Source organism: Brassica oleracea, chromosome C3, assembly GCF_000695525.1.
Source record: "Brassica oleracea var. oleracea cultivar TO1000 chromosome C3, BOL, whole genome shotgun sequence".
Classification (NCBI taxonomy): Eukaryota; Viridiplantae; Streptophyta; class Magnoliopsida; order Brassicales; family Brassicaceae; genus Brassica; species Brassica oleracea.
The window spans coordinates 22,492,597-22,505,513 of record NC_027750.1 but is presented as its reverse complement, the minus strand read 5'-3'; the positions used below and the strand labels follow the sequence as shown (position 1 = coordinate 22,505,513).

Sequence of the window (12,917 nt, the reverse complement as noted above, 5' to 3'; positions counted from 1 at the left end):
TCTTATCTACCAGGCTGCTATTTCTAAAAACAATCAATTACAATTAGCCGCCTCTCATCATCCCCTGTATCGCGGTTTCCGAAGATGCACAGTTTTAAACCGTCTGATTAGATGGCTTCGACCAGTAAGCTCCCGTCCGAAGGTCATCGACGGTTCTCATGCAGAAAGTTTTCACCGAAGTCTCACCCCATCACATCATTTTAATATCATATGCAAGAATCCTTAATGATATTCCAAATTATATCATTTCTCGATCGTATTTTGTTTATCTATATGAAAATCAATTTAATTTACTAGAAAACTGCATAATGCCTATATATGTAGAATTTTTATTTTTCAAATCAGAGACTAAAGCAAACTTTGTAAAGAGTATCTTTTAAATGTTATAAGTACATTCGATTCGATGATAAATATGTATTAACACGATTGTATGGAGGATAAATGGTATACCGATGATATAAATCTAACAACCATAAGTTACAGAGCTCCTCTAATCAATTAAAGCAAGAGTAACAACCATTTGAAAAATATATATTTCATATTTTCATTTTCTATACAATCCAACCAGTTTTGAACACGATTGTATGGAGGATAAATGATATATCGATGCACGTGTACACATTTGACAAATGTATTTCCCCATGGTTTGAACACGTTATCTCTAACGTCTACAAATCAATTGGATAAAATCACAAGGCAAACATTAGTATATACTTAATCAAATTGTTTTTGTCAACATTATAATAATGTAAATAGTTTACTATTGATACAGTTCTTATATACATAATATATATAGATACATGCATTAGACCACCAAGAAGACAGAAACAGATCTCATCATGAAGATCAGACTTAGCATAGCCATCATATTGTTATCATACACGGCGGCTATGGTGGCCGGACAACAATGCGGCCGCCAAGCCGGTGGTCAGACTTGCGCCGGCAACATCTGCTGCAGCCAGTACGGCTACTGCGGCACCACGGCTGACTACTGTTCACCGGACAACAACTGTCAAAGCAATTGTTGGGGAGGTGGGCCGCCAAGCGGCTCCGGAGAGAGCGCGACGGGCGTACGCGCCACCTACCATTACTACAACCCGGCGCAGAACAACTGGGATTTGAGAGCCGTGAGTGCCTATTGCTCCACATGGGATGCTGATAAACCATACTCGTGGCGGAGCAAGTATGGCTGGACCGCCTTCTGTGGACCGGCTGGTCCTCGTGGTCAAGCTTCTTGCGGCAAGTGCTTAAGGGTAAGTACTTATGATTCTTTTACAAGTTATACATGCCTTGTTTCAATTCTGTTTGCTTTTGTTCAGAACCAATGCCAATTTTTTTTTTTAGTTTTACACACTCCAAATAGTTTTTTCTTCTTAAGAGAACTTTTATTTTCACTTTAAATGACATTTTGATTAGTCTTTTTATATAAGATAATACTCTAGAATAGCACTAAAAAACATTTTTGTTCCACAAATAATAAATAAGGAGAGAAATTCTCAAAATAACATTAATTCAAAAATTAAAAATAAATTTTTTATTTTATATGTAAGTTTTTTCTTGTAAGTTTAAGTTTAAATTTTGTGATTAAGATTTAAGATTTAGTATTTAAGTGGCGAAGTTGGGTTAAAAGTGTAGGGCCAGAGTAATTTAATCTTTTTAATTTTTAATTAGGGTTATTTTAAAGATTTTTCTTTTTTTTGTGTGCTATTTTTGTCATCATTTTGTGATATCTAAGTTATTTTCCCTATAGGCTATGTATAACACGTTATATTGACTTTTAATGATGTCAATTGTGGTGTCTTTGTGAATTTGAAGGAGTCATATATATACTGTATATGCATAAGTTTCTTTTGTAACAAATCCTAAGCTGGTTTCTGAAAACTGCGGTGTGATTAACTGCTGATTCTTAATGGGTGCAGGTGAGGAACACAAGGACTAATGCAGCTGTAACGGTGAGAATTGTGGACCAATGCAGCAATGGAGGATTGGATTTGGACGTTGCAATGTTCAATCAAATAGATACCGATGGTGATGGCTATCGAAAAGGTCATCTCATTGTTGACTACCAGTTTGTTGACTGTGGCAATGAACTCATTGATCAGCCTGCTGATTTCAAAAACATCCTTGTTTCCGCCACTGATCGTGTTTGATATTATGTAATGGTTTTCGAGGTCAAGATCTATCAACGCATAATATAATAAAAGATCTCTATCTCGAGTGATATGTTTGTGTTGTTCTTGGCAGTTTTTAAAATTATCAATAAAGAGATGTTCTTGAATTTTTGAATATTACTATAGATACTAAAACCACTAGTGCATATCCAACAACTGTGCATAACTACGGAAGCCAATGGAAGATATCGTATGGCTAGATGTTTATAGAAAGTCATTGGTCATGATTTTTTTTCTTGAAAGTATGGTCATGGAAGATGTCGCATAACTTCGACGGTTATACTATACAAACGGTGGTCTTAGCAAAGACGTGCACGTTTTTACTTATATTGAATAATGAAAAAAAAAAGAATAATGTTCACATGGTAAGTACTCTCTTCCCTTGTGTCTATGGTCTTGTTACGTTATTATTAATGAGAAGAAAAACAAATTTTCTTTTACACTTTATTCACTGAGTCTTCGTCTATAGTGTATACTAGAAAGATATCTGATTTAGGTACTTCTCACACGGAACAAGAACATGGTATCTCCTATATCTTCAGTAACTCAATTTTGTAATAATTAAAAAAGATTTATTACTTATGTGTCAATGAATTAGTTAGTTAATTAGTTATATGTATCAGTTTCACTTTGAAATTGAAAAACATGTTGGTCTAGTTCAATTTTTATATCTCACTAAAATATTTAATACCAACTATATGATATGATATGATATTAACTAAAGCAAAGTGGCTATTTATTATATATTATTTTAAATAATGAAGATTTGTTAATAATTTGTATGCTTTCTATCATTTTTGTTTAATTCTTTACTATTAAAATAATTATACAATTACATTAATCATATATTAAAATTTTGGATTTTTTTGTATATGTTGTATTTTGAATTTTTCAAAACGAGTATAAATTACTAAAACTGTTAAAAGTCTCACATAAACTTTTGTGATCAATGTTTAAATTATTTTCTATAATAAGGTACAATGATAATAAAATCATATAAATAAATAATTTTATTTAATAGATGTTTATGTTAATATATATATACTTCATATCGTTTAAATTTAATTATATATCATGTACGATTGATAAAATTGATTGTTTTGATTTATTGATTCTAAAATGATTGCGAATAAACAAGAGCGGTCATTTGATTTTATGTGCAAGCCAATTTATTACATAATAGTAATTGATTTCTTAGTTATTTAATATATAATTATTATTTTATTATTTCATAATATGCAGAAAAATATAAAATCAGTATTTATTTTGCACAAGACGCAGATCTTAACCTAAGTATGTATCTCTTTAACAATTTTGAATCTTAAACATTTTCTAGATCTGAGACCAAAATAAAAGAAAGAAATGAGAATAAACTCAAAAATCAATATTTATATCGAGCAATAACCAAAATGACACAAAAAAAAGAAAAATATCGAAGATAGATAGGATTGGCACGTGAACGTTAACTTCTCATAACCATAATTAACTTCTCATGATATAAAACCGAGCTGGCATAGTTTCATTGTAACCAAATAGTAGGCATGAGATTCTTCGGCCTAAACGTTAGGTTTTTATGCGAAAAATAATTTTTTGACCTAAAATATTTTTAAAAATGAGATCAGTTCATTAGTAAACAAATTATGTAATTAACAAAAAAGTTTTAAAATTTTTTTTAAGGGCCGAATATATTAATTCGATCAATAATATAATTTTTTTCCATACAATATTTCTTAAATAATTTTCATATAAATTTACCATGCGCCTGTCTTACCCTAGTTAATTATTAAATCTAAATTTAATAGGACTGATACAATGTTGTGTTAAATAAATCCTATAATATAACCATATTTGCATAAATGTAAAATTCCGTCTGTAGTTACGGTTATAATCTATAGTTATACATATGATAAAAAAATTCCTTTCCTTTTTTTGATTAGTTATAATTGAAGAAAGTTCAACAGCCACAAAATGTGTAACAAACGACTAGAAAAGTCTTCCAACAATAGGAAGTACATTGAATATTCAAATGAACGCCAAAGAAAAGTATACACAACGGTCCACATCTTTTAGGCTAAACTAGTCATTTTATAGTATTTTACTTTCCTATAAATAGAGTTTAATCAAATTCTTTATTCTATCCACCGCATCTTTAAACTCAAAAAAAACAACGCAGATAAAAAATGTCAAGACTTAGCATATGTTTGTTGGTGTTGCTATGTGCCTTTGCTGCCAAAACAGCCGCTCAATCCGCTAATAACGTAAGAGCAACTTACCATTTCTACAACCCTGCACAAAACGGGTGGGATCTTTACCGAGTAAGTGCGTATTGCTCGACATGGGATGGGAACCAACCACTTGAGTGGCGTCAGAGGTACGGTTGGACAGCTTTCTGTGGTCCGGCTGGACCGCGTGGTCGTGATTCTTGCGGTAGATGCTTAAGAGTAAGTCAGTTTATCTATTTCAAACAATGTTGAAAAAATGCATTAGGCAGAAGTTATGCACTTTATCTAGAATTAGGGAATAAACGGATACATCATTTTTTATCGGCCGAAAAACCATTTCGCTTATGATCGATTTGTCACCTATATCGATTTTTAGGACACTAATTTCAAAGGTTATGTTTTGAAAAACGCCCTATTCAAAATGTGGTGGATGTGCATATCCACTAGGGAGTAGAGAGGGGCTATTCTTAGTCCAAACTCTATCACGTGTGTCTATAGCTCCATAGATAGTGTATCCTTCGATGAAATTTCGTCACGACACCGAACCCATTTACTTCGAAAGTTTTCTAAGATGTGAATGATATGCCAACATGCATCTACTCATGGTCAGGGGCGGACGTACGGCCAAGGGTATGGGTTCACGTGCCCCCATCTCATTTTAAAATTTTCTTCAGTAATTCTTATGGTGTCTATGAAATGCCCCCAATTGAAAAATATTTTATATGTATGTGCCCCCACCTATTTACATTCCTCCATCTGCCACTGATCATAACCAAAAACATATGCAAGCGCAGGTGACAAATACTGGGACTCAAGCGCAAGCGACGGTGAGAATCGTGGATCAGTGCAGTAACGGGGGTTTAGACTTAGACGAGGCCGTCTTCAAACAGATTGATACAGACGGGCAGGGATACGCTCGTGGCAACTTAAATGTCAACTACGAGTTTGTCAACTGTTGAAGTTCATCGAGTTCAAGTTCATCTAATGATCTTTGATCATATCATCTCCGTATTATTATCTTTAACTAATAATGTTAAACAAAGAAAATAAATGTCTTGATCTTAATAAAGATGAATAAAATAATGTGATTAAATACTACGTACGTACGATACACAACACGCAAAGACTAAATAGACTTCTTTTTTTTTGTGCACCAACTTTCTTAATCAAATCTCAAACCAAGTTCGGTACATAAGCATTTAAAGCCTGCTTGGCTAACAGATCAACAGAACATGTGACCATTCTAATAAATGCTCTCTTACCTCAAAAACTTTCGATAATTTCCACCGCAAAGCTCGACCAAGCCGCCATAGACATTCCCAAGACTAGTAATTCAATGAAAATTCAAATGCCAGGTTAATAGTGTTAATCGTACTACATGCATGATCAAAATGTTAAAGATAAGTTGGCTTTTGGCTGATTTAGAAAGGAAAGTAGAATTTATCATTCATATATGTCTCACAAAACTAAAAATATATGAAAATTCTAACTTTTATTGATGGATTGATCGAACTAGTTAGTCATATTTTTTTAGCAAAAAAAAACTTGTTAGTCATAGATATTTACATTTAATATAAAAATATTTTTAAGTTACATAAATCAAATACTAAAATGTTTTAAATTGAATATATTTGATTATTTAATCTGAATATACACCTATCTGCTGTCGAATAGAAATTGCATTTAGTAAGTGGTTAAATATTTATATCTGTGGTTTTTCTCATCACACAAAAATATATCGATTGAATCTTGTTGGTCCAACTGGTGACACAAAAAAAAAATACATGTTGTCCCCAAAATAAATATACTCGTACATCTTAGATAGGATAATAAAACCTTCCAGAAGTATATATATATATACTCAGACAGTTACTACAAAAAGAGTATACATACTCAGCACTCAGGTATTTAAGTAAAACTCATAACATAACACCTACAGGCAACAGCCAGCAAGTAGCTGATGAACGGATCCAAAAATTCAGGAAACTTTTAATCTTTGGACCACGTACGCCTAAAGACACGTAACATCAAATGTGTCCACTCTAATAAATGCTCAATCTTATTACCTCAAAATTCCGATCATTTGCACCACAAAGCTTGAAAGAGCCGCCATAGCTCATCTCCCAAGACTACTAATCCATTGAAAATTCAAATCCTAAGTGAATTATTCACAACGGTCCAAACTTTTTAATATAGCAATTCCCTATAAATTTATACGTCCATCTTTGAATTCTATCACAATATATTGTAAAACAACAAAACATATAAAGATAAGCCAATGGCAAGACTTAGCATATGTGTGTTCATTTTGCTATGCGCGTTTGCGGCTACAGCAGCCGCTCAAACAGCTTCTAACGTAAGAACTACTTACCATTACTACTATCCCGAGCAAAACGGTTGGGACCTTTACAAAGTAAGTGCGTATTGCTCGACATGGAAAGGAAACCAACCGCTAGAATGGCGTAGGAAGTATGGCTGGACAGCTTTTTGCGGTCCGGTTGGACCGCGTGGTCGTGATTCTTGCGGAAGATGCTTAAGAGTAACAACATCTCCAAACCAGACTCTACTTTTTATTTTTAAACAAAGCTTAGAGTAAAATACTTTCTAATCGCCCGACTCCATTTTTATTTTTAATACATTAAAAATGAGATTGTTCCAAAAATTATATAATAATATTATTTTATTTAATATTCTATTTTTTTCAACTCAAAAACAAAGTAGAATTGAAATAAAACTCTATTCTATTTATAGAATTATAATATTTTGGAGGAAAAAATTGAATACCGCATTGAATATAACTAAGTTAATCCATAGCAAAACCGCGGTTTGGAAACACCTTTTACACATTAAGACTGATTTTTCCTCACGTTATGCAGGTAACGAATACTGCGACCGGAGCACAAGCTACTGTGAGAATCGTGGATCAATGCAGTAACGGTGGTTTGGACTTAGACGATGGCGTTTTCAAACAGCTCGACACCAACGGTCAGGGATACGCTCGTGGGAACATGATTGTCAACTACGCCTTTGTCAATTGCTGAAAGGCCTTCAAGTTTCATCCAACATTCACCGTCTTGCATCTTATTATCATCACCATATATTGTAAAATAAAATAAATACCACGAGCTTAATCTTTCATATATAATAAGATAAATCATAATTGTATGTCTGTGTGTAACTTACTAAGATATAAAGTGATACAAAGGCGGACAAGCTATGTTATTAGTCTTCTATCAACAAATAAAGTGTTAACTAAAACACAGTAAAATTAGACAAATATTATAGAATTAGTTCTCAATTTTTTTTTATAGAAAATAGCATTAATATAATATATTTTTAAAAGATAGTCACCTAAGAACATTCTCAAATAATACGAATTAAAAGTTAAAAAGACTTTTATTTACTTTTTTGGGTTTAGTATTTAAGAGTGGTGATAATTTTTATCATTGTCATAATATTTTTTTTTGTATTTTCTATCATTGTCATAATATTTTTTTGTCATTTCCTAATAAAATTATAGTTTTACCATTTAAAAAAAATCAAAGCTGTTAATCCTAACAAATGACAAAATCCAAGCACAAAACAAAACATTGTTCCTAATGTTTTTAGTACACTTTAAGATGGGCAACAACTGCATAAGGTGGAGAGACAAAGGTAAGAAGCAAGATCAAAACTTCATACAGATACTAAACAGAGCCATCTCTCAGAAGATCTTATGATTTGTCCTTAATCTTGTCCTTGCCATGAAACTTCCTTCCAGCATCTACAGCTTCTCTGTAGAATAAACAAAAGACATCAACTATCTTGTAAAACAAAACGACAAAAACCAAACATCATGAGTGTTTCAAACAAACCTGAACGCATCAATGAGCTCTTTGCTTTCAGGGCTAAGCAACACTCCCTCGTAAAAAGCATTAGCTGCCTCATCAAACCGCTGGAGATTCATCGATAACTCAGTGATTTATACCGTTTCAATGTTCAAAAATCAACGAAAGTGAGATGGGTTTTTTTTTTACCTGTAGCAAACGAAGAGCAGCGCCTTCTCTGAAGCAAGCTTTAGGCCAATCAGGCTTTAGTTCTCTGCAGGCTTTAGCATCCGACAAGGCGTGCTCACCTTGTCCTAACAGCAACCAGCAGAGGCTTCGGTTTGAGAAGAAGGTATGATCCGTAGGGTCAAAATCAATGGCCTATGTTCAAAGAAAACGCCACAAAATCACAAAAATGAACATAAACTAAGAATCTTCTTATGAGTTTTAAAAGTATATTTTAGTGTTGAATACTTGTGTGTAAGCGTCAATGGCTATCTGGTAATCCTTTCTGTAGAAAGCGTCTTGTCCTCTTGCTTTTGCTTCTGCAGCTTTCGCCTTTGCTTCTGGTGAGACCTGTGGAAGGTCTTTCTTGATCAAAGTCACTCCAGATTTTGAGTTGTCCTCTTGTTCTTTGTTTGATTTCATGTGAGCAATAACTCCATCAACAGTCCAGTCTGAAACAGATTCAGGTTTTGTTGTCAAGCGGATGAGAGTCTCAACGATCGTTCTGTTCTCTCTCAAAGCTGCAACTTCTAATGCCCTATTGCCTTCCTGAAAAACCACAGAATCTGTGTTTCATATCGGATCAAGTGAACAAAAGAGATGATCAACTCAAATAGATGTTTACCTCGTCTTTCTGATCAGGATCAGCTCCAGCTTTAAGTAAAATGATGATCAACTCAAAATCTCCAATATCAGCAGCAATGTGCAACGGAGTTGCACCACCAGCGAAAACATTAGCTTTGGCACGTGCCTGTAACAAAATAAGAACCAAGCTTTGATCTAAAGATGTGTATAGCAACCAAAAACAAGACAAGACTACAGATTAGGAGCTAGCATCTCAAACCATGGCCAACAGCTTTGTGCATGCCACAGAACCAGCTGCCACTGCAGATAACAATGGTGTGACATTGTCTTCGGTCTCAGCGTTAGGCTGCAAGAACATTAATAAAAACAAACTTTTAGTTTCATTGAAAAACTACGGTTTAGGTGGAATATAGATATACACAACAAGAGGTTACATTAGCTTTGTGTTCTAACAAGACTTGCACAGCATCTTTTTGGTCGTGGCCAGCAGCCCAAATCAATGGCGTGCCAGACTCGCTTTGAGAATCAACAGGAACACCTCTAGATAGCAACTCCTTTAGCAACTCAATTTCCCCTGTCATAAGCAAAACCAAATGTTCAAGAAATTGGTAGACGGTAGTTAAGAGATTTATATGGGATAATTAATTAGGCGGATGCCTAGACTGATCCGATTTTAAAAGAAAAACAGCTTTACAAAAATCGGTTTAGGCAGGGCATAATCAAAACCAAATGTTCAAGAAATCGGTAGGCGGTACTTAGGCATTATGAATTAGGCGGATGCCTAGACCGATCCTATTTTAAAAGAAAAATCGTTTTGTTTAGGTGCTGCCTAAACCGATTTTTAGAACACTGAGCAAAACACAACACTTGGTGACCTGAAAGGAAGTAAACTACAACATATTAATTAGAAACCAACCTGTCCCAGCCGCATGATGCAATGCAGTAGCTCCTAGTTCACTAGCAATATTAGGATCAGCTCCCTGATCCAAAAGATACTTCGCCGTCCCAACCTGTCCTTGCCTAGCAGCATGAACAAGCGGAGTATCCCCTGAAACAACATCATTACAATCTCACATAACAAGTTTCAAAGTAAATGATAATAGAGCTATAAAGTAGAGAAGGAAACAAACGAACCAGCTTCATCTTTTGTGTCAGCGTCAAGCTTCAGCTCCTCCAATAGATACCTGCATATCTCAGTTTGTCCTTCCCTCGCAGCGAAATGAAGCGCGCCGCGTTTGTTAGCGTCTTTGACACTCTCCACGGTTGTCTTCAAGCCTTTGCCTTCATCAAGCTGCTTAGCAACATCTGCTTGGTGAAGATTACATCAAGAAACAAAGAGATGCAGTGTATAACATAAGGAGGTTAATGTGATTTAACGAAACTCACTCTTGAGGAACTCGAGGTTTCCGGTACAAGCTGCATTCAGGAACTGCTGAACTTTCTCCCTCGCTAGAAATAAGAATTAAGATTCAAAGTGTCAAACTTTCGATAACCAATTCATAACACTGAGACTCAATTAGTATTTGAGCTTCTTTGGTTCCAGTTATGGCCATAACATTGAAAATTTTCACAAAAATAAATTTAAAAAACCGATCTTTCTTCATCAGATCAGTTCAACTAGAGGTAAGTGTCAGAACCCATCAAGGAATCTCGTTGTAATGACAAGAGATTCATATAGAGGAAGGAAGAGAGCAGAGCAGACCTGCAAGAGCAGTAGAAGCATCAGGAGCCATGGCAGATAACTAAGCTTACTTCTCCGATGAGTTGATGGAACTTTGAAGTGGGTTTGTTGTGTAGGAGTTAGTTCCGTTCGCCGACACCGAAGTTTCTGTCTGAATGCCAGCAACCTGAAGAAGGTTGTGTCTTCTAGGTTTTATAAAAACTCGAGATAAATTTGTTTTTATTTTACACCCTCACATATTTTAATTATTACAAAATACACCCAATAATTTATTTTGTGACGGAATACACTCTGACTAGTGAGTAAAATAACGTGCAAATTGGCTCAAAAGATTAGAAGAATTTTTTCTCATTTTATAATTATCCAATCCAAGACCAATATCGAAATCTTTTTTTTTTTGGTATACAGTTTATGAACAAGAAAGACTTTGTTTTTTTTCTCATCTTTTGTTCCCTTTGCACAAAGTATATATACACAACCATAAATCTTCTTTCTCTATCTTTTTTATGCTTTTCTTGTTTCTTCAGAATCTTGATTAAAGGATTCTTGAACTTCCTATCTCTCAACAGAAAATCTGAATGATTGAAGCTTTTATCAATAAGTCTGCATCACAGAGCATGCAACTGCTTGTGCCCAATGTCTCAGTCTCTGCTTCACTTGTTGAGGATTGTCCCCTGCAAATATATCCACAAAAGAGCACTCAAATTTAGGCCTCCAGACTCCAGTTATTAACTGAACCGAACAAAACTGAAAAGTTCGTTTTCGGTTCAATTCGGTAGAAGGTTTGGGTCAATTCGGTAATTAACAAATTGGTTTTTGATTTGGTTTGGTAATCGGTTAATTCAGATTTCTAAAAAATAATTACTAACTATACTGATCTTAGCCAAAATCCTGGACCGAACTAACCAAAATCTGAGCCAAAATAAACAAACATTACCAAAAATTTTTTTGAATTATTAACCAATTTAAACCTAAATTTAATCGAATTCAAAAACTTTGGTAAATTTTTTTTGAAACCAAACAAACCAAAAGTTGAACCGAACTAGGAAAAAAATCGGTTCAATTTGGTGAGATTTTGACAGTACCAAACCAACCAAATTCCTAAAAACCCCAAGTAAGCGAACCTGCATGCCTACTCAAAACTAAGCAACAAAATGATAAGCTCTTTTTACCTGGACATACTATCTTCAATGAATCTGAATCAGTTTTCTTGGGACTACCAGGTATACTCATCGAGAAAGCTGATGACGATGCGCTGCTGGTACGGCTGCTGCTGCTAGGTGAAGGGAGAGGAGAGAGCTGACGGTTCACTGCAAAGTAAAGATCAAGAGCTGGCAGTGTATTGCAAAGCTTTTGTCCAGCTTCTTCATTGAAACCAAAACCTAACTCAATAGATCCTTTAAGCTCGTTTAAATCCTCATCAGTTAGTTTTGTCTGTTCACTAAGATTGTCTGAAACTCCTTTATGAAGCATCTTCTTCTCTTGAATCATTATCATCTGACGTCTTCTTCTTTCCCAAGCAATGTCTCTTGGTGTCTCCAACATAGATAGTTGTTTCGATAACCGTTTTTTCGGTTTCTGTGAGGCCACAGGAGTTGTTGCCGCCGTTTTGGCCTCGCCGAGGGGCGGTGTTAAGACTGATAACGTAAGGTTGTCTCTTCTTCTCACCATTTTTTATATTTATACCACTTGATGTGTTATGAAGATGTGGCTTGTGAATGCAACTTAGGGTTCTTCTTTCTTGGTTTTATTACTATCAAAGCTTTATTAAGCTTATGAATGATGTTGTGTGTTTTTAATATATGTTCTTTGTGAGATGGCCGCGTGCGAACATGTAGCGCGGCCAACAAAGAGGTTAAAGTGGGTCGGGTTGATCAGATATTTTCTTGTTTTTTATGCCCTTTTCTTGTTAGGTTTTGCCCAACCCGACCAAATAAACTTTTAGGAGACTCGAGGTGCTTTAATGGAGGATAGCAAGTTAGTTTCCACCATTGAATTCTATGTAAGCTATTTTTCTCTATTGGTTAAATTTGATGACTGACTCAACCATATCTTTAGGGGACTTCTTTGTTTAGATTATTTGACCATTCCAAGAAAAGAGTCCTAGTCTATTTCGATCAAGTCAACTTTCGAAACAACATGGTTTATGAGTTTCTATATTTAGATAAAACGAATTCATGTTGTGTATAGCTTGTGCTAAAAGGAAAAGAAAACAGGTCTTTGTAAC

General features: G+C 34.7%; 5 protein-coding genes across 5 annotated transcripts; 3 read left to right on the top strand and 2 right to left on the bottom strand.

The window, feature by feature from the left end:
- The first annotated feature begins 812 nt into the window (after window positions 1-812).
- On the top strand, window positions 813-2,280 carry LOC106331791 (hevein-like preproprotein). Its single transcript, XM_013770204.1, has 2 exons — window positions 813-1,253; window positions 1,920-2,280. The coding sequence occupies exons 1-2, from the start codon at window positions 840-842 to the stop codon at window positions 2,148-2,150; spliced, it is 645 nt and encodes a 214-aa protein (XP_013625658.1). The 5' UTR covers window positions 813-839; the 3' UTR covers window positions 2,151-2,280.
- Window positions 2,281-4,317: 2,037 nt separating this feature from the next.
- On the top strand, window positions 4,318-5,488 carry LOC106332930 (pathogenesis-related protein PR-4B-like). The gene is made up of 2 exons (XM_013771417.1): window positions 4,318-4,612; window positions 5,188-5,488. Exons 1-2 carry the CDS (start codon window positions 4,352-4,354, stop codon window positions 5,350-5,352), a joined length of 426 nt encoding a protein of 141 aa, XP_013626871.1. The 5' UTR covers window positions 4,318-4,351; the 3' UTR covers window positions 5,353-5,488.
- Window positions 5,489-6,623: 1,135 nt separating this feature from the next.
- Window positions 6,624-7,621, top strand: LOC106332507 (pathogenesis-related protein PR-4-like). Its single transcript, XM_013770974.1, has 2 exons — window positions 6,624-6,932; window positions 7,270-7,621. The coding sequence occupies exons 1-2, from the start codon at window positions 6,672-6,674 to the stop codon at window positions 7,432-7,434; spliced, it is 426 nt and encodes a 141-aa protein (XP_013626428.1). The 5' UTR covers window positions 6,624-6,671; the 3' UTR covers window positions 7,435-7,621.
- A 306-nt stretch (window positions 7,622-7,927) lies between these two features.
- LOC106334607 (ankyrin-1-like) lies at window positions 7,928-10,862 on the bottom strand. The gene is made up of 11 exons (XM_013772923.1): window positions 10,712-10,862; window positions 10,396-10,458; window positions 10,144-10,314; window positions 9,926-10,057; window positions 9,444-9,583; window positions 9,269-9,355; window positions 9,050-9,175; window positions 8,674-8,973; window positions 8,410-8,580; window positions 8,248-8,327; window positions 7,928-8,167 (listed from the first exon to the last, which is right to left on the bottom strand). The coding sequence occupies exons 1-11, from the start codon at window positions 10,740-10,742 to the stop codon at window positions 8,107-8,109; spliced, it is 1,362 nt and encodes a 453-aa protein (XP_013628377.1). The 5' UTR covers window positions 10,743-10,862; the 3' UTR covers window positions 7,928-8,106.
- A 202-nt stretch (window positions 10,863-11,064) lies between these two features.
- LOC106334610 lies at window positions 11,065-12,618 on the bottom strand. Its single transcript, XM_013772926.1, has 2 exons — window positions 11,863-12,618; window positions 11,065-11,364 (listed from the first exon to the last, which is right to left on the bottom strand). The coding sequence occupies exons 1-2, from the start codon at window positions 12,359-12,361 to the stop codon at window positions 11,285-11,287; spliced, it is 579 nt and encodes a 192-aa protein (XP_013628380.1). The 5' UTR covers window positions 12,362-12,618; the 3' UTR covers window positions 11,065-11,284.
- Window positions 12,619-12,917: the final 299 nt, after the last annotated feature.